The 24,365-nt window shown below is 41.8% G+C and overlaps 1 protein-coding gene across 1 annotated transcript in view; it reads right to left on the minus strand.

Moving 5' to 3' along the window:
- Positions 1 to 1,616: 1,616 nt before the first annotated feature.
- Positions 1,617 to 24,365, minus strand: part of C2CD2 (C2 calcium dependent domain containing 2) — a 38,100-nt gene continuing 15,351 nt past the window's right edge. The window contains exons 5-14 of the mRNA XM_030477889.1: positions 22,502 to 22,624; positions 22,084 to 22,204; positions 18,949 to 19,057; positions 15,795 to 15,856; positions 15,047 to 15,186; positions 14,597 to 14,768; positions 13,750 to 13,863; positions 11,212 to 11,339; positions 9,749 to 10,061; positions 1,617 to 4,426 (exon numbers count right to left, since the gene is read on the minus strand). Of these exons, the coding sequence (XP_030333749.1) occupies positions 4,194 to 4,426; positions 9,749 to 10,061; positions 11,212 to 11,339; positions 13,750 to 13,863; positions 14,597 to 14,768; positions 15,047 to 15,186; positions 15,795 to 15,856; positions 18,949 to 19,057; positions 22,084 to 22,204; positions 22,502 to 22,624 (1,515 nt within the window). The 3' untranslated portion in view covers positions 1,617 to 4,193. The remainder of the gene's footprint in view (positions 4,427 to 9,748; positions 10,062 to 11,211; positions 11,340 to 13,749; positions 13,864 to 14,596; positions 14,769 to 15,046; positions 15,187 to 15,794; positions 15,857 to 18,948; positions 19,058 to 22,083; positions 22,205 to 22,501; positions 22,625 to 24,365) is intronic.

Raw genomic sequence — 24,365 nt, forward strand, 5'->3', positions numbered from 1 at the left:
TGAAGAAGCCATGTGGCTCCCACCTTGTATAGAAGTCTTGCTCCTTTTAACACCTAGAGCTACTAGAGCTGAAAAACATGTTAAACCAAGAGCAAGATTCTTATTTTGCTTCCTCATAGACATTTGGTAGCATTTTATGTAGTCAACTTCACTTTTTCCTACAATACTTTGCGCATCAAGAACACCAAAACTTTACAATACACAGCAGGAAGCTTTCCCGTGAAAACCACCTAGAACCAGCGAGGAGATGTGGTACAGGGAAATGCTGCAAAATTTCACTCATCTTCAAAACTGGTATCATTGACAAGCAATAGAACACCTCAAAAACCCCAGTGCTGTAAGCCAAGTCCTCTCAAAAGCAAGACAGTAACTACAGCTCTGTACGACCTGGAGCCCCAACCCCTCTCCCAGAGAAAGAGTTGGGGAAAAAGAAATCTAACAGAGAGCATAAGAATAAAGCCCACTATTTCTGCCTGAAAGTTTATGACTTGTCCATTAAGTTGAAGAAGTTTGCCAGAAGTATTTTAGTTCTTTACAAACTTTTTTCCTCCAGGGCATCCCTCCTTCTTCCTGCTGCTTAAGATTCACAAGTTTCATATATAATTAGGAGTGAAATGACTGTCATTTTCTTCTGGATTGAACTAGATAGGAAATACTAGTGATCTAGGGATAAAGGACCCTCTCCTCTTTAAAGTGACTTTTAAAGAGATCTCCATCACTTTAAGAAAGTCACGTAGCTTGTATTCACGCTTGAGATATTAGGTGGTTTTATTGCTTTCATCTACAAAGAGAAAATTAAAGCCAAGGCAAATCATGGTTAGATAAGGATGCAGGTTGTTTCCATCAAGGCAAATGAAAAGCTAAAATGCCACAAAGCAAAACAGACCACAGACACAGATTAAGAAGGTTCAGTTATGGGCAGAAAAATTCTTCAGAAATTAAAAGCAAGCCTCCATCTCTTAGTCCTCATAAAACAAATACTGTGCCTTCTTTGTTGTATCCTCTGCCTCTGCTGTATTCAGAAACACAAAACTGTAAGAAAGGGGCAAAAAGGAAGAAAGATTTCAGAGGCTGTTTCCAAGCTATTGTTCTGAAGTAATTAAGTTGGAAGGCAGAAAACAGTAAGTTTTCAGTGTAGTATCATGCAGAGATTTGTTCTGCTGTTCAGATGTGTAGTTATTAAAATTATGAAGATTGCAAAACATAAAAGAGCAAAATCATTCCCTCCATCATCCTTCACACAACCCCACAGGCAACAAGCAACACCTGACAGGATACGTACGTCCCAGTGTCAGTTAACACCATTTTACAGATCCAGTCCTCCCAACCCCAACGTGTAGCACAGCTCCTGCTGGCTGTCAGAATCTAACTCACACTGACCTAAACACTAATGTATACAAGAAAGGTACATACTCAGACCTCCTGATATTAAATGACAACCTAATCATCTCAGAAGGGAGGAATGGGATTCAGAATTGTGGGTCTTTGGGGCTGTCACAACTGAGCAACTCAGTTGTCCCTTTGTGTTTAGTACCTTAGCTTGTTTTTACAGCAGGACATAAATTATTTGTAGAGAAGTAGGAAGAGGTGAGGAACACACCAGCCAGATATAGAGGTCAAACATCAAACCAAACGATGTTTATTTTCCTGAGGAGTGAAGGCAAGTAGAAAACACGATTCCCTTTTTACCACAAATGCCTTGCTTTCCTCATCTTAAGAATTCATTCTCTTTGAGTATACGCGAGCCCAAACCTTCACACAGTTCGTGGTATATAATGTCCTTGGTTCCCACCATCAAGACATGCGTTTAGGCAATCACCAAGACCTTAAGAAAGAGGAACTAAAAAACCACTTCTTCAGCGTGCATCTGTTCCCCAGGGTAAGCTACGAGCAAACCCTGCCCCTGTATTTCTCCAAGTTACTCAGTGTTATTTCCACCCCATTCTACAGTACGCAATAAAGCTTCCATATATTAATATCCCAGTTCAGTAATTTAAGCAGACTTCAAGTAATGTTTCATACTCCCTTTACACTCCCAATTCCACACCTTTTTCGTTTAAGGGGGTGCTACCCATGGAGCTCAGTCTCACTTTGATTTCTTGCACTCAGTGAGTAGTTATTGTTTTCTTCTTCAGCAAACAAGACTGAGCATTTAAAACATGGCAGAGATTTGACCCCCACCCTGCCCTGTCACTGTCATGCAAAGAGCTCCTAGTAGAGTCAAGGGAAAAAGTGTATGTTGAGAGAACATAACATCAGTTATTTTAATGCTCATATAACAAACCACTGTAGAACAAGTGAAGAAACTACTCTGTATTAAATAACAATAAACAAAAGTGTTCAAGCACATTCAAGCTGGACAAACCTGTATTACTGAACTGGGATTTCTAAGCACATTACAGCTCTAGAAGACTCATTTGTAACCAATTTTCAAAATACAGAATATTAAAATGCCTTCAAGTGTTTTCATAATAAGCAGCATGCTCAAACATACAACTATATGGTAGTCTGGACTGCTGTACTACCACAGTGATTTTAGGAGGTTACACATAAACAGTATTTTTAACCAGTAGGCTCAGTTAAAATATTTTGACAGTTCATTTGTTCTAATATTTTCTGGTAAAAAAGAAACCAAAATCCCTCTGCTTTTATAATCTTTGTAAAATATTCACCAAGGAATGCAGAGTCCATTAGAAGTTTTGAAATGTGTTTCTGTTCTTGAGCAACTTTTTATTTTTGACGAGTGATTTAAGTTGAAAGCCCAAATATCAGCCAAAGTGTTGGATGTCTTAAGGGGAGGAAAAGGGGGAGGGGGAAAATCACTGTTGGCAAAGCAGGCACAAATCTATCATCCATTCATGTCAGCAGTTTAGATGGAATGGATGTTTTTCTTGGTTAAAGAGAACCGGCTTGGTCCTTTGTCCTCAGTAGGAATGCAGATAATGGAAAAGTACAGGTATGCATGTAAGATAGTACCTGTGAAATACTGACATTTTACTCTTCTTAATAGCCAAAACAAGAACTATGCCGTTACTTTCATCAGTTTTCCCTTTTTATTTAAAGAAGCCAGCTGCAATATTTAATGAGGAACAAAAGTTAAAAAACTCACCCAACCAACCACTCAGCACATGACAACACTGGCAGATCTAGAAACTGAAAGACAACTAAGGGAAATGTTACTATGTTTTAAAAAGCCCTCTTCACAACTGTGTTTTCTAAGATCTCAGTAAGTGTTTGGCAAGTAAAATAAGCTGTCTAATGAAAAGCATTATAGGGTTAAATATGCTCTATTCATCACTTATTGCTCCTAGCTTTGCATTTGATATGATGGTTAATATACTTGTCTAACAAGTACTTGGGAGAAGGAATTAGAACCCCTAAGGTAAGTTTTTGCATCAGTAATGCAGCTTCTCACACAGGGAAGAAAAGCTACAAATAAGAATTTGTAAATGTTTTCTTTGTGAGAAGACTCAAGTAGACTTAAAAAAAAAAGTTCTGTTTTTTTTAAGCATAACTTATGCACAGAACATTGAACAATATGCTAGTCTAAGTATTTGCATAATTTATTGATTTATGGCTAATATCAAAGGCATGTCTCCACCTACATGGACTGAGCAGTTATTACAGCAGGCTACAGTTATTACAGTAGGCTATCTTAATCAGCATTTTAGTTCTGCTTCTGAAAACTTACCCGTTTCCAAATTACAATGCAAACTGGATCTGGGTCTCTCTTTTCAGCCTGACTAGAAAAACAAGGTGAGACTTGTGTTGCTACTATTTCAGGCTGCAGTAAGGAAGCACAGTGGTATCTTCTCTCTTTACAGTGGTTCAGTCATACAGCAGGTATGATGTTTCAGTTCTTAGCTCCCCATTAATGTAAACTAGGTGCTTACATGCAGGTCCTCCCCACCTGCACCATTCCCCATACTCCCTCATCTTCTACAATAAACCACATGGTCCTCCAAAAGCTGTCATGATGCAATAAGCACTGCTTGTATTTGGAGGAGCAACATTATGATCAGAGAGAAAAAGTCTTCTGGAAAAATAAACAAAAGAAGATAAGTTTTCTGTTTGTTCCTGGACCACTGCATTAGTGAACATAATTTTATGGAAGTCATCAGCCATATTTGTGTTCTCTAGTACTGCTCTGTAAACAAGTGGTCAATTGATGTGCAAGTATCCCATCAGAGTGTTCAGTCTTGTACGAATGGTTCTGCTGAACCACCGTTCAGTTTGTTCTTGCTTTTGTGTTTGGAAAGGAGCTTTCTGTTCAGAATACGTGACAGCGTGCCTCCCTTCTTGCGCGCTTCCTCCGACAGCGGCTGCTGCAGGTAGACAAGATCGTTGTGCGACTGACTCATCCCAGGATCCTTCTGGTGATGTCGCCGGCGGAAAAAGAGCTTTGCACTTTTCTTCAGAATCGAACCTGTGGAAGCAAACAGCAGAGGTGCAGGATGCTTTAGACACAACTGGCTGCTGTCCCCTTGGAGCTCAGCTTGAACTGTAACTGCAGCACGACTGGAAAAAGCCTTGGTCTTAGCATTTCCAGTTTAAGCATCACCCTGGTAACTACAACGTTAAAAAGCTAGGAGTGTGGTGAATCTAAATCTAAAGCAAGAATATTGATGGTTTGTAATCTAGAGGCCATAACAGTACAAGTTCCACCTTGCAACAAGTGATTTCAGATACTGGCAAACATGAGCAATTGTCGCGCTTTCAGCCAGAGGCACGCATACGTACACTACAGGCTACTGACTTCTGCTTGCCCCACTTCTGATCCAGCTCTCTCTCAGCTGAACACCACTGAGAAATTCAGACTCCATGGAAGAATGTATTTCTCCACTTCAACTTGTTCCATGCAAGTATCATGCAAACCGCATCATGACAGACTGTGGTAGTTCTAAATATATGCATATACACACACTTGTAGAGCTAGCAGAAATGTTCAGGAGAGAAGAGCTCAAGTGTATTGCTAGAGGAGCACTAAAGAAAAAATGATTTTTCCTTCATTTTAGAAATGATACTGTTGAAAAGGAAGGAAAGCTACAGTGAAACATGCCTATGAAGAATCAATATTAATCCTCTGACTTCAGCTTCTAAAGTCAATCCACACATCTTGTGGAAGTCTCCTTCCTTACATTTTATTCATTACAAATGCTCTTCTGAAAGCTATGTTAGTGGTCAAACATACACATGCACAGCGTTTGGTCTGGGTTGTACACTGGGTTCTCACATGTCAAACAGGCATATCCAATCTTTCCAATACAATAGAATTACAGAGCATTTTATAAAAAGAATTAAGTAGCAGAAGTAATATTACTCCTTGTTGTTTCAAAGATCAAAGGAGGAAGAGATTAGCCCATGATCCACAACATGAAGGTGGCATTTTAATTTGAGGTGAAGGACACTGTCGGTGCTGGAGAACTCTACCTGGCAGTCAACCTGCATGCAGTAGGCCCATGCAAGCCAGACAGCATGTATCCTATTTGAGTTAGGTAGCACCACCTAGAGTAACAATCACAAAGTATCTGATGTTTTAAAATCCTGTTAGGAATAGCAATTCACTTCAAGCAGATTAAAAATAGTATTACATCTGCTTCCAACAGGTTCAGAAATGTGCTCAAATCCCTTCTGTGCTAAGTTAAGCTACTGTATTTTGTTGTATTCCTTCTCTTGATCCCATGTCAAACCTATTATGCAGCCGAAGCAATTGCAGCTGTCATCTCACCTCGTTGCCAACACCAGCCACCAGTACTCCTCTTTTTGCAAGTTTGGGTTGTTTTCGCAGCCACCGTTCTGCCAAATTCCACCATCCCTTTCAATGTGCACATGTCTGATGTGTAAGGCAGCTTGGCTGCAGCTGGCAGGGATGCTGCTTTGAGCTACCAGCAACACTCAGCTGGGTGTCAGTACATCAGCCCCATGTTAAAATAGCAACAGAATTGTGCAGGATTGGGTAGTACTGCTGTCCAGGTGACACAAGCCAATTTGAGCAAGGGAGGACCCAGGTAGCAAGCCAACACAGGAGCCTTCTGGCAGTCAGACTAGTACGTGAGGACAGTCATCTCCTTGGCAAAGCTTCCACACCTCATTCCTGTACCACTATCAGGTTTCCTAACTCTTTCTCAGTTCAGCTATTAATCCTTGTCACTGCACGGTCTTGATTCTGCTTTTCCTCCCATTGCCAATGGATACATAAAGCAACACACAGGCCAATTCTTTCATGTGATACCGTGCAATAGCTAGAATTACATATTTGTGCTCCAAGGACTTGACACGGGCTGCGTGTCATTTTGCACAGTGCCAGCTGCAGAACAGGTATTTCATGGGAGCTCTGCTGCACGCAGCCAGAGGCTTCTTTGTCCAGACCAGAGCAGTTACAAACATGTGCTTGGGTTTATTACTTTGTACTTTAAGGACTAAGCACTCAGCACCTGGGAGGATATTCTAGCGTGGTTTGTCCTGCTGCTGCTGCAACTCTTCTCACAGGGCATGATGAGATGAAAGCTGAAAGCAACTGGAACTCGTGGATTTGAATCTTGACTGCTCTCCCATCACTCTCTGATTGATCTTTTTGGCAAGGCACTACCACTTCAAGCTGTTGTCAACAGCATAAAGGAAACAGTGTTCAACCCCACGACACTGACAGTAGTTAATATGCAAAGGCTGGGGTGGATTGATGAGGCTTTGCTGCTGTGTGACTTTTGTTTTAGCAGTCAGCTGTTCAGCCCAGCAGTCCTGGCAGCTGCAGCTGAAGCTGTGCCAACAGGAGTAGGACAGAAGGCTTTATCTCTAAGCAGCTATTTCGTTCTATCCATCCAGGCTGATTTCCCATACTAGGAAATAAACATGAACCAAGAATGCTGCACAAGTTGTGCTGGTGGCCTGGGACAACTCGCTGCAGCTGAAAAACTGCAGGCAGCACTTCCCTGAGAGCAACACAGGCTCAGCAAAAGCAGCAGCCCCCTCCCAGACATGAAAGTTCCCTATGTTTTTGGAGGTACTGAGGTCATTGCTACATGGAAGCTTGCCACATCCCCGCTGCCACCCATCAGTCTCTAGGCAGTTTGGTATGTGCTGCCTGACAGTGGCTCCAGCTGCTGTGAAGGCATGCACCAAATTACAAGCTTGGCGATGCTCGTGCTATTTGCATGCTTACTTCTTGAGTTCAACAGGATCCATATGCCAACTCTGCCCCTAACACCAGGAGACAAGCAGAGAGCATGTCAAGAGTGCTGTACATACTGACTGGTCTTCATAGTCTTCTCTGCACTAGTTTAAGGTGTTCTGGAAATGCTCGAGGGGCTAGGATCACTTCCGAATCTCATTTTTGTTAGTGAAGATTTCCTTCTACATCTACAAGGATACAAAGATCGCTTCTTTCCATTCCTTCCCAGCTTCCAAAAGTTTTTATCCAGGTGGTTTTGTAAATACCTGCTGAGGTGCTGGTAGCTCTATGAGTTAGGCTAGAAAAGAGACCTAGAAAACTGAAAGCAGCAGGTTTTAAAATAAGCTTTCTGCGTATGCATATCCAATTACGGGGTCACACATAGTTTGCATGAGCAGATTTGGATTGATAACCAGATACTACAGGAATGGGCATAATGGAGAGAGATCGGGAATGTAGAGCACCCCCTCCAGGCCTGCCCTGCTGTCCATTCTGTGTGATCCACGTGGACAGCACGACCACCAGAAGAATGACTTGTTATGACTAATCTGCTAAGTATGGGAGCACAGGAAGGTAATTTTGGAGGGAGGAAAGAAATGGATGGGAGAAGAAGAAAACATATGCCAGACTATGTTTTGCTTCCGTTTTTACAATGACTGAACCATTGTAAAGCTACATTTTCTAGGAAAAAAAAAAAAAAAAAAACAAACAAAAAAAACCAAACCAAACCAACAAAATAACTTACTGTGTAGGCAATTAATTCTGGCTGGCATAGTAGTCCTCTTAAGTTTATAAAAGGGAATGGGTAAGAAAGAGGAAGTCAGAAAGGCAAAAAAAAAAATGCAAGAGTTAATAATAAAAAAAAGAACAGAGTGATAACTTTAAGACATTAATAGAGACAAGGCTTTTTAAAGCAGAAGGTGTTTCGTTTGCTTTGTTTGAGGGTTTTTTTGGGGTTTGTTTGTTTGCATTTGCTTTTTGTTTTGTTTTTTTAAAGGGAAGGTTTTTGACAAAACAGAAATCTTGAACTATTTAAAGCTAACTGAAGACGGGGGGTTGAAATGATTTCCTATCTCACTCCACAAAAGCTACTCAGCTGTGACAAAGCAGAGGTTCAAGATTTCCACAGAGATCTGTACGTAAAGAAATGGATCTGAGACAGTCTTTACAAGTATTTTTTCAAGATGAGACAACTGTCTCAAATATTACTTTGTGCTTTTAGCAGTCCTGTACTACATGGTGTAAACAGGATCTTTAGAAGCTTGATCTCTTTGCAGTGTACTGCACAGGGCAAAACAAAACTAGACAACACCTCACATACAAATTTCCACTTGTTTGTTCTAGAATAACACGTTAAAGAAGAATCCAGAGGTTTTGCAATACGCTATACAGCTTCCTAAACGTCCAGGCTCCAAATGAGACAAATCCCTTCACAACTAACCTCTTACCTCACACCAAGCATACCCAAAACTTTCCAGTGCCTGCCCATCTATGTCAAATTGAGTGTTGCTGTATCATCCTGATGTATCAGGTGGAGCAATGAAGTTGTGAGAAGTCCAGAAAACCTCAGTGGAGAGCCTTGGCAAAGAGGTCCACTGCATGCTTTAACTGGGAGGGATTACGATAATCTAGTAATATACTGAGGTTCTGTAGTAAGCCATTTTACAGTATTTCTGGGTAAGGAAAGACTAGAAAATAATACAGTGAAAGAGGGATGGATATGGGTGAGAAATCCAACAATTTTTGCATCTTCAACGTGCAGCCCATGAGGCCGGTGTGCCGCCTGTTCAAGGCACAGTCCCCTGCACTGGCTCTTGTGTCAGACTTCCTAACAGACCCTGCCTTTACCCCTTAGCCACGAACCAGTGCTACAGCCTCAGAGGTTAATGGATTTATAATGGAAACACCAAGAATCCTAAGACATTTTCAAACTGCAGCTATCCAGGTGTGTAACGATAATGGCAAAATGATGTGACCCCTTGTTTATTTATTAAATTACCTTTTTTCCATTTTCTTTAACAAACTAGTATTAATGAAATCAGTGAAAAGGGAAAAACTGTTCACAAGGCACTTGAGAGAGACTCTACCTCTGGTTTAGCTGTGGTACTTCCTGAACACACACTTCAGTGAGGGCAGGGTTGTCCTGTGCTCAGAGATGTGAAGGAGGAGAAGGAATGTATCAGAAAGCAAATCTGGAACCCTGCCATATTCATGGGTCTGCTAACATAGCACAAGTGCTTGCTTACAAGGATATGGTTTTCACTGAGGAACTGATAATGTGGCTAGTTATTTCTCTCCCAGATAACTGAGTTGGGCTTAGTGAGCTGCCCTTCAACTTATAAGGTTGAACCCTTATGTTTCCTGATGGAGGGGAGTGTAAGGGAGCCTGACCTGGGTCAGAGAGCCAGAGGACTGCACTCTCTGTGGCTGCTAGTAAGACAGATTCAGCCAACATCACAATCACAAGGAGTTTAAGGACAAAAATCAGTAAGAAGGGACGAACTACTACAGTATTGCATGACACTGCCAGTTACATAGAGAAAGCAGTCATTCACTGAGGCAGAGGTAAGAATCACATACCTTTAGATTTTTTCATGCTCCCAGTTTCTGAAACACTTAATGAACTCCCAGATATTTCTTCACAGGTTTGGTCTAAGAGCGTGTTGGTGTCCCACTGCTGGCTGCTGTTCTCCAAATCCCAAGCCTTATGGGCACTTTGCTGTGGATCAGTTTCGGGTACTATTTCTGAAGCGCGTAATGACAGCTTTTCATCAGAGGTGACTTTTGCAACACCTTCCCCTGCAGTGGGTGGATCTACTTGTTTGCAGGAGCTGTCCATGGCTGCAGCATAGTCCATCATCAGTGCAGCTTCACTGTCCTGAGATAAGGAGGTCTGCCCAGAGAAAATAAGAGACAACATTGACACAAGCCACTCTGCTGGAAAAAAACCCACAAGCCTCCCTGAAAAGGTTCATTTATTTTCTTTACAATTTTACGTGTATTGCTCAGGGCTATCAGAAAGCCACTGGAAACTTTTTTAGCTCCACTAAAGGGGGGGAACATTTAGCCAAGTTTTAATCATGCTGTTAAAGACAAATGACTGAAAAAAAACCCCCAATTAAGTACATGTCTCCCACCTAAGCCCAGCCCCACTGTAAATAATGGGACTCCTTCCTACATGTGCTGCTGTAATGAAGTATCAGCATGCATTGACAACCTTTTGGTCCTTAAAAAAACCCCAACATCAAAGCTTTTCATCTTGAAGAAGGGCTTGTGCCAGCTGTATCAACTAAACACAAATCCACGCAGTCCCAGTGTCTCCACTTCCCAAGCAGATACATCTGGCACTGTGGCAGCTGATCCTCATTTCTCCCCCTCATCACAGCACAGTGATGATGAGGAGACCCATGCTCACTGAGCTGGCTTTCACTTAGAGCCCTTTAGGGGTCCTGCGCGTAACAGCAAGATTTGACAGCAAATGTGCATGCAGCAGCCTGTAGGGAAAGGAATACAGGCAGGCACCAAGCATCAGATGGGAGACTGAGGCTGCGGATGAAGAATGTCTGGAGGAATGCTATGTACCACATGAGAAAGTCTTTTTTTGCCCTCCCTCTGGAACAGAGCCCAGAGGACTAGGAGGTTTTCCGGAGAGTTTTGTTTTAACAACTTTGAAAAAAACAGAAAACATCTTCATACTTTTTCTGTGCCTCTTCCCTCCATGGGCAAAACACAGAGAAGGACAATCCTCTGTTTTCACCTAAACCAGTCTTCCCAAATCCCTAATCATCCCACTCCCATCCAAGGTTATCAGGCATTTTTAGTCAGGCTGTCAAATCTAACAATCAAGACCCAACACCCTCTGCAACAAACCCACCCTGATTTGGCTCAATTTGAACCACCTACTGAAACAAACTGGCACACAGACCTAGATCCTGCAGAGACTGCTGAATGGGAGACAACAGAATGCACGTAAACACTGCACTCAGCAGAGCAAAGACTTTACAGTACTAAGCATTAAACAGAAGTGTTGTTTTCATCTCTACCTTGGACACGCCTGATATGATAATGGTGCTTTTCTTTCTAGGAGACTTCAGCTTTTGCTTTGCAGACTCACTTAACTGCCGAATGGCTGCTTCTGCAACAGGATCGGTGCCATTCAGTACCAGCAGCTCTGAAATGAAAGCATTATTTCAGAGGGAAGAAAGAAAACCAGGAAAAAAAAGAGCAAGGAGAGGCAGAGTTTGTTCTTGACATGAAATTCAAAGAAATTAGCAGAAAAAAGCATATCAAAACACCTTCCAATTCACTACTCAGCTGCTATTGAGTCTTGTCTTTTCCTTCTGCTACCCAGTCTTTTGAGTAAAGGTAACTGAGCTGCACTTATAAACCCTTGCACATGGGAGGTTTTGGAAGCATAGACAAAACATCCAGTTGTTTCAGTGCATTGCTATGCTGCAGCGAGTGTAATCCAGAAGCAGTGGGTAGAGCATCAGGTACAACAGTCATGAAAAGCCATAGTTCTAACAGCGTACGAAGCTGGCATGTGTTACTACTTCTTCAGGTAGCTGTTTTGCTCTTTTTCCAGACATCCTTGCTCAGCATTTCCAGATTTGCTTGGCAATATGACGAGGACGAGGAAGGCAAAATGGCAGTCACTCTGCTCTTTATCAGCTGCCTCCAAAGCCTGTAAACTGCACCCCCTTTTCCCTCCAACCACTGCGCAGGAATACAAAACCTTCTTTATAAAATGCTCTTTAGGGCCAAGCACAAGTTTATTTTTAATCATGGCTATTTCTGGCATCTGGTATGCAAGTACTTTGGGCACAGCAAAAAATATACACTCATCAAATTTGTCAAGCTTAGGAATAAACAAGAAAGTTAACAAGACAAAAATCCCCATATTTATTGTCTGAGGTGGGCTTTTCTGTTAAGAGTTTTAACAGTAACAGGCAGGAATAGCACTAGTGTTAATTAAACTCAGCAGTGTCGTCTATTACTGTGACATGAATACAATAAAAGACGAGGCCTCAATAATTATGCTGCACCAAGTATCTTGGATACTTTTGGAACTCAAGAGTATGTGCACAAGGGGTATACATGCCCATGCATGTCTGCACACTCACTATAAACCTCTCCATCTCCATAGCCACTGCAAAGCCTCCAGGAACAGCTGAGGGCATCCAGGACAGCATCAGTGGCACTTGCTAATTCTTACTGTTGTCATCATGTAGAATTATGACATGGCCACAGCATCTTTTCTATAGTGCTTGTTGCTATTTTGGCATGATGTTTGTAGTAACTACTGCCTAAGTTACTGTCATACCAAAAGCTCCTCTGTATTTTTTAATCTGGCTTAAACCTTTGTTCTAATGAGTAATTCTTCCTGCTGTATTGTATAAACATTCCACAGAAATTCCCCTGCACTCCCATAAAAACACTGTCCACATCAATGTGCTCTAAATTGTCTTCAGATGAGTTTTCCAGTGCTTTCTATCTTTAATATCATAACAGTGCTTTCTATCTTTAATATCATATCAGTTATGAGAGTTAACTCAGCAGTCTAGCACTATCTTAACATTTCCTAAATTGGCTTAGTAATACCCCAGTGCTTCATGGTATCAGAGTACTTCTTAGTCTAGCGGTAGGGAAAGACTCAAGTGCTATTACAGTTATTCACAGCTATTGGATCATGCTGTTGCCCAGATTTCTGTCTTTAGCCAATCCATTTCTCTCAGAAAGCTTTCTGACTGTGCCAGGAGCAGCCTAGATCACCTCCAGATTGTCCCATCTACACTCGAATCTGTACAAAGAAAACTGAACTCCACATCATGTGCCATTTGCAGCTAGACTGAGTCACATCTTTCAGTATTGTTGCCTACAGGGCTACAGAAAGATCCAATGGTGACCATCCACAGGATGAAAAATATCCTGAGGATTCAGAGTTGCAACTCAAAAAGGTAACATGCCTCAGAGTCAAAATTAGGTGTAATACAGTCAAAATGATCTATAATTAAAGTTATTACCAATGCCACCTGGCACTCCAAAGGCCCTTCAACTGTATGCCACATGACTTAGGAAGGTGGACAAACAGGCACAGCAAGATTGTGTATTTGCATTAGCACAAAAAAAACCCCAGTGGCAGGGCTAGGAAGAGAATTCAGTCTTCCTTACATCAGCCCAGCCCCATGCCTTCTCCTCAGGCAGAGGGGACTTCACAATGGCCTTAGAGGCAAATGTCACAGGGTTTTAATTTTGTGCAGTGTCTCCCATGCCTTTATAGAAGAGGACTCTTCATTCAAAAGAGGAAAGACACCTTGGCTTTTCTGCAGTCACCTCTCCTCTCCAAACCACAGCTCATTGTTATATATACAAAAAAAGTAATTTAAATCACCAGTTCTAGCCAGACACTTACTGCAAGACTGCTATATCCCTAACCACAGTACTTGCTAACAGAAACATCTTAGTGCCTGTTGAAAGGCAGTAGCAATGTGGGTTTGCTGCTATTTTAACAGGATTACATTAATCCCATGTGCAGCAGAGACAGACATATTCTTATTAGCAGCTTTGAACATTTCTATTACCTGTATCTGAAGATGATAAAGTTTTGCTGACTGGAGCACCATGAGGATGGATAGCTTGAATAGAGTAATCCTTTTCAATCACTTTTACTTTAACTGGAGTTTTCACAGGAGAATCTGAGGAACAAGTTTTGGGATTATTTAAACTACTCAAGACATGTATTATGAAATTAATAAGAATTTATTATACCAGTGTTAAAGCCTGTTTAAATTATAAGTGTTTGAGAAAGTTGTTTAATACAAATTGTTAACACATGCTCTATGGTAACCAGACACAAGAAGACCTGCGAAGGGTAGGACTTTATTCTTTTTATACATTCTACTGTAATATTCTAGACAACACCCACTTAAGTAAAAGATCTGCTTTAACAACTTAGAAGAATGCAGCTCTTTCTTACTTCACAAAGACTGTTTAGAGGTTTTCCTTTCATACTTATTCCAAGAAGAATCGGAGAATCTACTTCTGAAATACACGATGAAAAAAACTTTGGCACAACATGATACCAATCCTCATTAGAGATTACAATACAGATCAAGCTTAGAAGGCACAGGATGGCCTGTCATTAGAAAATACTCTTAAGAGTCTGGTACCAAACCCAAGCTCTTCTACATTATCACTCTACCGTGAAGCTTTACAATGTGTATTAAAAGGAGCAGTAACCACTCCTCATGTAAAAAGGTTTCGTGAAAATTAAAATCCTGATTCTGAAGCACACAAACAGTACCTCCCCTCTGACACATCACAGAAGCCTGGACAACAGTGCCTTTCCTTACATCCCACCCTCCCAACTTCTCCTGATCCCCATACATAACCCTAACAGTGAGCACAGGAAAAAGTGGACTTCCTCACCTGTGCTCAAAGGAGATGATCTCCCTTCTAGGCGAGGTTTGGTTTTCACAGCAGTTACAGTAGTGACCACAGTCCCACAGGGCATCACAGTGCGATCCTTTTCTATCTTAGTGGCCAGCACTGGAGAAGGTACTTGCCACGTTTTTAATTCACTGGGTTCTATAAAAGAGAACTAGGAAAAGAACAAAACAAGTCACCTTAAAAGCACAGTCAAGCAAGGAGGAGACTAAGATTTCTAGCTAGTACTCCTTTAATATTTTTGCTGAGGTTCAAGAGCCAAACAACTAAGTATTCTCATAGACACAAGTAGTGTGCAATCTGCATATCCAACTATAACTCAGCCACAGATTGCACCACGCTGTGAACAACAGTCCAAAGCACAAGATGAGCATTCGCAAGTACTTCCCAAAGTAAAAGATTCACTGTAAAATCACCCAAATGCAGTAGTACCTCTGCACTAATGGATCCCAGCCCAGGCCCTGGCTCTGGGCTGCTTTCACTATCCCTGCTGTTCAGTGCAAAACTTTGCTGGCCAGAAGGTTGTTTCCTGAACAGATCTAGAGGTACAGTCACCTTTGCAGATAAAGGACCTAGAAGAAAAAAAATTAACAAAATCAGCACACATCTGAGCTGTTAATATGTTTATGGGTGAGAAGATGGGAAAGGAGGAGGAAGAACACAGGCAGCTAATTACAGGAACTGGACTGGTTCTATACCACAGGGCACAAACGTGGCAGTTTTCACATCTTTCTTTCCACTTTAGGGTTATTCCTCAGCCTGGCATAATATTGTGCAGCAGGAAATAATGGACACACGAAACACTTACTTATTTGCCACTATTTCTGGCCATTATTTTTTCCTTTATATGCAGAATGTTTAGGGGAAAAGAAAACATCTAAAAATATTACTATTATAAATTTTCCCCAAGCTGTCCATTTCATACATGTTTGGCTGGCTGTTTTCAGCGGATCTCCCTTGCACAGTTGTTCTTCCCCCAGGGACTGCCCAGATCCATGCTTGAGGCATACCCAAGTTCACTACCAGGTCAAGTCAGCAGAAGGCATCTACACTTTAATGCAGGTTCAGAAATCTGACAGTTTTGTGTTTGGCTATAAAGCCGACTAGAAATAAAAGACAATTTATATCAAAGTTTAGCTCACAAGGTGATCATGCAAAATAATTCAGGTTTAATACTTACTATCCAACTTTCCATCTTCTGCTATTTGCAGCTGCAATGATTTTGATTTGGCACTTAGTTCACTGTGAAAGAAATGAAACTATGTTAGGTCGTTGCAGGCAAGCAGGTTTTCTTTCCCACTTAGGTCTTCCCTATTCCCGTTCTGGCTGCCAACACCCTAACTTTTCTTTGCCCACACTAAGCCAGGCAGTACAACTTGCTGACCAAGACACATGTGTAGCATCTTTCTGTCCTCAAGTAAGACTGACTAAAGGGATCATAGTGAGAAAACCATGGCCTGGCTCCCTCCAACACTGTCGCACAAGTTCGATTTCCTAAAACTTCAGAGACTCTCCTTCTCCCCAGCAGTTGACAAACACTGCCCTTCAAGCCCATGATGGTCCCCAGTCTGACTGCTAAATCACAGCACTAAGAAGCTATTTTTTTCCTGGCAGGATCAAATTTGTAAGTCAATATGCTGGAACAGGTTCGATCAACAGCCCATTCATAACTGTTGGGTATCCTGTCAAAGCAGGAAAGCGTTCTGCAAGAGCAGGATAGATGCGAGTAAATAAAAGCAGTTACAGTCTTACATGAAGAGTCAGTATTACTTTTCCAAAATAAGACTCAAGGATGTTACAAGGTAACAAGAACCAATTTCTGTGTGTCAAAACCAGTGTGAACTATGAGCCAAATTACTGGCACAAGCAGTACTTCATAAGGTGGACTAGACAACAGGTACAAAACCTTTCCTCTAACTCAGCCAGCGAGGCAAACGGGGCACCTACTGAGGAACCTTTCAGTAATGCTTGTTTTTATAAACTTACAACCTTCTCAGTGGCTGTTCTGCCACAAATCTTAAGGGCACACACATATGTATTTTATTTTTGTATGTCTGTGTTTCAGGATGCTGTGATCTTGGCATCCCACCTCCATTAGATGCTGCGGGACATCATCTGTGCAGCAGGTTTTAAGCTTTTCCTGCCACTACCATTGCCTCCTGCACCTCCAAAACTTGAAAGAAAGCACTCTGATGGTACTAATGCTGCTCTTCCCAAGAAGCTAAAGCAGAGCCTGATATGGTGCTCAGTACATTGCTCTTCAGACTGGTGGGTATTTTTGTTTTTGAAGAAAGAAAAGGGGGGAGGATGTGACTTGAAAGAAGGTATGCAGCCAAATCCTGATCACCTATCTGTAAAAGTCCCCAAGCTTACCTCATGCGCTTCAGAAAAGCAGCATGGAAAACCTAGCATTATCCCTAGTGTAAGGGCCAAATTCCAGTCAACTTCATCACATCCTGCCTGTCCTCTCTCTGCACTTTCAGTTGGAAAAGGTACTATTCTTACAAACTTCCTGTCCGAAATTGCTGGGTACATATCTGCTCTGCAACACCAAGCACAGATGCTGTTCTACCAACAGATGGGTGAAGTGATTCACAGACCCAGTGGCTGAAGCACTCTGAAATGCTCCAGAATAGAAAGTTGCCACAGAAGGGCAACTTTTTTCCCTCTCACTGCGAAGAAGAAATCAACATCATGTTAATCCTAACGTCTTGATGACAATGCAGCACACTCTCACAGAAGAATGTTGCCTGATTTGTGGTTTTCCACTAAAGCTGTAGGTCCTCATAACTAAAATCAGACCTTGTAAGTTATTGAACTACAAGTGTCTGAAGGAAGAGAGCTTCCTAGCTGGTTTTCCACTTGACAGCAGGATAAGAACCTTTGTACATACCTATCAGACCACTTAAAAAGGTGAGGCCTTTCAGCGTTATTCTACAATATTATGTTTCTTTTGCCGACTATAGGGACTTCTAATCACCTCCGCCCCTGGCACACATGCAGAGGAGCTGGTATTCTCCAAGTCCTGTACAACTTGTGATGACTGGTCCTGGCATCTTCCTTCAAATCAAGCAGCCCCTGTTGCTTCTTCCCTCAAGTCTCCTGTTTCTGCGGTGCACACTCCATAACAGTCACAGCTGAAGTCCAGCAGACTGAGATGAGGAGGCAGAAAAAGATCTGTGCACTGCATGCTCACTTCCCCTTCAAATTGAGGAGGAGCATTCAGAAGTGCACACCACTCCTCGAGGTAAAGAGCATTCAGCACAGACAGGCAGAGGCCTGAATACATGCTCAGTTCCTTGTGAGCTAAGCCTCTGCTTTGCAAGAGAAGGAACAGATACAGTAGATGCCAGGCTGTGACTAGAGGGAATAAAAACATCACACAAAACCAAGCAGCATTACTCTCTGAAATATATATTTTTTATATGTATTTGTAGAACGAATGGAACTGAGATAGGAGAGGAAAGCTACAGAGACTCCACTGTGCAGGAATTGCCTCTCACCTTAATAAACTGGTAGAAAAAACTGAAAGCAGTATCTGCAGTATGTTGTATGGCAGCATCTCTACCGCGTTACCCTGGGAAGGTGCTTCTGCCTGCCTGTGCATGTGTTTCAAGCCAATATAAAAACATCCCCCGATGCACACCGCCACCAGTGATTCCCCCCCTTCTTCAACTCATACAGTACAGAAGCCTCCAGATACTTGTGCTCTGCTGCTAGGAAGTGGAAATGAAAAGAGTTTTAGAACTCCTCACTTTTGACTTTATTTATAGAACTGGAAATGAAAATAGTTTTAGAACTCCTCACTTTTGACCTTATTTACAGAAGCTGTCTGAATCACAGAACACCATGGAGGCTGCCAAAAGTCCCATTTTTGTCCTACAGAAAAAAATCTAGTTAGTTTTACATTCCCTTTTCAATCACAGTCATCATTCTTTTAGATGGTCTATTTTTTTGCACATTTATATTTCCCACTCGGGAGAGAATGGAGACACATCAGGTTTCCTCAAATGCAGTTTTCAAGGTAAAGTGACTTCAAAACCTTGCTAATATATTTTTGGCACTGTATGAAAGCACAGGGTGATTTATTATGCCTGTTACTGCTGTCATTTACTAGAATCAGGTATCTACCAGGGATGACATAGACACCTATTTGATCTAATATCCATGCAGAGGGTAATTAGATATTCTGGAGTCCCTGCCAGCTCCAGATTTCTCTGAGGTCACCTGATTGGAGTATTTCAAAATGCCATTCTTCTCTCAAAAACCTCACATAGTTTAAGTAAAAAAAGATGCTTTGCTATAAAAATATTCTCAGTAGGTAAGTTACTTACAAGATAAACTCTTCCTTCCAAAAGGGATTTGCAGCATTTTTGGCTACAGAGCTGGAAAACTTCTGCATAGGGTCATTCAACTGAGCTATACACACAAGGTTTGTGCTGCCTGTAAGGGCAAGAAAAATCAATACCCAGTTATTAAAATTTTATCACCAAGAGGCACACTTACAAAAGAAAGTGAAGAATCCCCTTCCTTACATACTGCACTTTTGAACAGACTATTGCAAACACTAACACAGAATAAATTGATTCCCTCAGTTTATGTACCATCTACATTAATGGCAATGGGCAAGATTGTCTTACACACTGTTCTACACAGTGCGAAATATGACAACCCGATTTAAATTCTGGCATGAAGCAAAAAACCTGCAGGCATAAAAAGATCAAAAAAGATGGGGAGACAGAGGTGGACAGCAAGGAGGTGGTGGTGTGGATGTGAGGGGGGGAGTTGCTTTCAGCTGCTTTAAAAAACCCAGAGGTTTTCAAAGTTCCTACTGGCCACATTCACAGTAGTTTCTTTGGACATCAAAGCAAGATTCTTCTGCTAGCAAGTGAATGATGACAGTAGTGTTAGTTAACACTGGCTTTGTGGACTGTGGTTTTTAACAAGTTCACGGTACTTTAGAGTACTGGTGCAGAATTATCTCTACCTTGATCTTGGAATTTGATAGCATGGCAAATTGGCATATTAGAGCAGTTATATCGCTGCTCCAAGGGGAAATAGTTTGCACAATGTGTTCTTAAAACAATCTATTTTCTATGGCTCTCACAGCATCAAAAATCATTTCAGTCACAGCGTTCCAAAATATCAAGGAAAGCAGCAAAAAGATCAGTACTGACCGTGTGTAAAGCGAACAAAAGATATGCTGCCTCCAGTTCTCCAGAAGAATCTAGGTTTTTATTTACTACCATCACCTCTCAGTGGTCTTCTGGTGGTGCACTGGGGCTCTGATGGGCCCCATCTCAGATACAGAAACAGCTTGGGCCTGGCAAGGTTATTAGAGGAGACAAAGCACTACGTATACGCAGCTTACTTGGGATCCAAGCTAACCCTGGAGTAAGTAGTTTAGCTGCTTCCACAGCGAGCTGAGCCTGAGTTAATGAACTTGGGGAGGTTTTCTGTTAACCCAGCCATATGTCTCTGCAGCCTGCTCTTGCTGCCAGCAGTGCTCGGCACCCTGGGGCAGAAACACCTGTACAGCTCTGCCTGAAATTACGCTAAAGCCACCGACAGTCTGACACTGAACACAGTGTTTCAGCATTTCTGCCCTGGTGTACACAACTAACAATTTTTTCCTTAACAGCAGAAGTCACTTTTGCCCTAGATGATGCACTGTGGGCCATAAAGTACTAAATCTAGGATAATCTTTGTTTACATACGCAAACTAAGGAGATAACAATGGGCACAGCCCATAAGCAGAGACCAGTTCTGCTACTGGTTACTCACCAGTTGAACCAACATACCTATATAGGAAAGCCACAAGCTCCTATAAACCATGTTAGCATCCATGGTTTATAGGACAATAAATGATCAAGACAGGCAAACCATTGCTCCCCAACCCTCTATATATCGATGCAGGTTAGCCTGCAATATTGCACACTCTTACTGAGTCTCACAGTTGCAACAGAATAATTAATTATTGCTGCAAGACAAAGCCGGGTAAGAGAACAACAATTAAAAGGCGGCAAGCTATGTTCAGAAGCTAGCATCTTCCCAGCTGTGCAGTATTTCCACTGGATTTCAAGCGTACCAGCTAAACCCCACTGTGAAGCTTTATTTCTCATACTCAGTTGCAAAGCATTTATGCTCCCAAAGTTGCTAGGGAACCAGCAAAATTCCCTCCATCTCCTTTTAGGATAGCAAATGGTGATTTTGCCTCTCAATATCTGGGTCCCCAAGGTAGAGCACATCAATTGTCCCTTTTCGTCTCATTTTCAGGGACAGGGCAGAGAGGTTTCCCATATGATGAATCTTCCGCTGCATGCACTATATGCACACAAAGGTATCTCATCTCAAGACTTTTAAAGGCAGACAAAATGATCTGCTCTTTTGAGAAATTTAGTTTGCACTACAAAATTGTAGAGTAGTAACAAATTCTGAGTTAGCTTTCCTGCAGCCTACAGTTTCCAGCAGTTTTATTTATATAGGACATTTCACTGCAAAGAGTTCCAGAACTGCTTTAAAAATAGTTTGTTTTTACAAAAACAGTCTGCAGAAAGTTTTAGGGGAATCACTTCCAACCAGAATGCGCAAAGCAGCATTATGCAAGACTCCAGGGCAGAAGCCTATTACATCTAACTGAAAAAAAGGAGTAGACCAAGTAGGATATATTTATCCAAAAGTAGTGCCCTGCCCAATTTAGCAGCCACAAGCTTCCATTAAAAAGACTGTTATGGAATTGTTTTGTGACCATAAATACCAGAGCCTCAAATTTGTATTTCCGCTGACAAAATCTGAAACATGCTTGCTCGTGGCTCAATTAGTGATGGACGCATGCTTGAGCCTGAATACTTGTGAGACAGGCTTGGTGCTTCTTTCCAAAACCAACATTGCAGCCTCGCAGTGACTTTGGCTTCGTTCTCCTCTTGCAAGAGGTATTCCCTCCCCTACCTGCAGAGGTAGTTTATTAGGGGGAAAACATCCCTGACAACAAAACACCACCTTTGAGGAGAGTTTACATAGAGGGGGAGAGTTTTAGATAAATCAGCAAATTGCTCAAAAGTAAAGCAGCTGTAAAAGTACGGTAACATTGAACCAAACCAATGTCATTGCTAACAGTTAATGGAGAGTTGGATTTGAGCCCCTCATCTTGGGCACACCCAAATTGATAACTTTTAGAAATTAAAACTAAAATCCAGAAAATAATCAACCAACTTTATAAACATGCTCATTTCAATTTGCTTTCTACAATGATGGATTTGTTTACAAGAAGATCAAGGTGTTTAAATACTCAAATAAACCTAAACATACATAGTTTTGTACAAGCATGATTAAGCCTGTCTCTCAGAGTACAGCAATTTCTTACATCCTCTTTTGAGAGAAGGTTGTAACCCGGAACTTCCAAATTATTTTATCCAAAAGGAGAAAAAAAACCTGCTTGAAAATGAGCAGCAACGCATGGGCTACGTTACCTGCAGCACTGTGATCAGTTAGGTTTACTGCGATGTTCTTCACCAGCAGTTTGAGTTCATGAGCCCTTGGAGGCTTAGGAGGACTAGTGCCCTGAGGGAGAAGGCTTATGTTCTGTACATTCTGCGAAAAGCAAGCAGAGCAAGAGGGATCGCACGTATGCAAACACCAAATACTTTTAACTTCTGTCACATTGATATAGGGAAGCAAACGTGATAGGGTGTAACACCAACAGATAATCCACCCGAGACTTATGATCACAAAGCCTTCACTGCCAAAGGCTATGTTGTTTTAAAGAATACATTCCAATTGTTTCTGATCACCAAACAGGGTTAAACTTACTCACTTGTGAGTCATGAATATGTAATAGAAACACAAAGCAGAAGGACACTTCTCAAAAGATTTAGGAATTAGACTTACCTGAACCTCCTTTATATCTGTAGGCCTCGTACTCAACACTACAGATGGAGAAACTGAGCTAAAAAGGTTCTTCAAAACATCTCTGAGCGTTTCAGATATTGCACATGGCCCTGCTGTCTGTCCCTAAAAGGAAACAATCAATCACGCTTCTTAAAACTCAGAAGAAAGATGTTAAGGCATATATTAATCTGGTATATGTAAACCACCAAAGCTATCGAACATTAACTTTGTCAGAGACATGGTTTCTATTGCTAACAACAAAACGTAACGAGATCATGCAAATAATTAGTTACGTTTCTATGTTATGCAATAAACTGGAAATATACACTGAGAAAGCCACATGCTGTTCAGAGAGTCAGGAAGGCACAGCTATTAGCCACAAAACCAGAAGTTTCGTTAACAGTTTACATTTTATTATGATGTTTTAAAGTTTCTGTGCTGCTTTGCACTCCACCAAGAGAGCAGATCAGGTCATCAGATAAGCAGATCAGCCCTGTTCCACTGATTTAATGGGAGTTATGCCAGCTTGTAACAGCTGAGAAGCAGCTAATCCCGTGCTGCACTGGAAAAAAATATTATAGCATCTCTTGGAGGTGTTCAACCTTCCTGAAAAGTGCACAGTATGGACAGACAGTCATGCTGCTCTGGGGGACCGGCTCATATGTCTATCCATTCAAAAATCTCATGGCAATCTGAGCTTAGCACCACTATCTCTGAGGCATCAGAACAGACCACAGATTTTGTTTCACATGATTAACTGTAAGGTGTACGAAGCCTGCTTCCCCTGTCACGCTCCTCATAAAGTCTCTTCTGCTCAGCTCCCTACAGGGAGTACATTTTTAAATTAAGCTATCACAGAAAGGGCAGTCTGATACCCAACCGCTCTGAGGGTAGCAGAGGGAAAATCTCAGCGAGGTTTCTTTTCTAAAGAAAAGATTGAAGTAGCAGAAAAAAGTCTGACCTAAACCACAGGGGACTCATCAGTCTTTTCTCACCTGATACCACACCTGACAGACTTTACTATTCCAGAACAAGGCTTTAAAAGAAAGGGAACTAATTTGCAGGTCCAGATACAGAATAGCTGGAGAATGCAAAGCAGAAAAAAAGTACACTTCAGCATGCTGCTGTCTGATGGCAACATGCCGGCAACTGGTGTGCTATGGCCAACAAGTGAGGCCCTGCTGCAAAGACAAGGCACACTGGTGACAAGGACACCCAATCTGCACCAGCAGGGAGATCAAGTTGGGGACTGAAGGCCTAATCCTGGTAGATTGCTCTGATAACACTGTGTCTGTGTACCATCAGCTTTCAGCACTACCTGACTCACACCAGTGCAGCCATGCAGCACATTGAAGCTGCGAGGCAGCAACAGCTGAAGCCTCAAACAACTGCATCTCTGCACAGGCTTTGCTCTGCCACCCTGGACACCCTGCACCATGCTCCTCTGTTACAGACAGCTCTCAGCACGAGAAGCAATCTGTCATTTCAAAAGCCTCAGTCCTTTCTTAGGTGTAGAGGAATGACTATGCAATGACTTCTGCAGTCCTACAGCTTGCACAACAGGTCAAACAGATTTGGAATAACAGCCCTTTCCCAATTACTCAAGTGTTACAGAAACATTTAGGGTGTCTCATAAAAATCCCAGGAATGTTGTGTACAAAAATCCTGTCTCACTGCCGTCTTACCTAACTGCCCTTTGACGACAGGTCCCTATAGTTCAAAACATACAACAGCATCGATCAGCCCCACAGAAACTCTGCTTTGTTCACACTGTGCTCCTTCAAACAATCACCAAGGAAAGAGGCAGTGCCACATTTCTGCAACTTGCAGATAATACTCTTGCACTTTAAAAAATAGTAAAGTA

The sequence above is a fragment of the Strigops habroptila genome, chromosome 2 (assembly GCF_004027225.2).
Source record: "Strigops habroptila isolate Jane chromosome 2, bStrHab1.2.pri, whole genome shotgun sequence".
NCBI classification, from domain to species: domain Eukaryota; kingdom Metazoa; phylum Chordata; class Aves; order Psittaciformes; family Psittacidae; genus Strigops; species Strigops habroptila.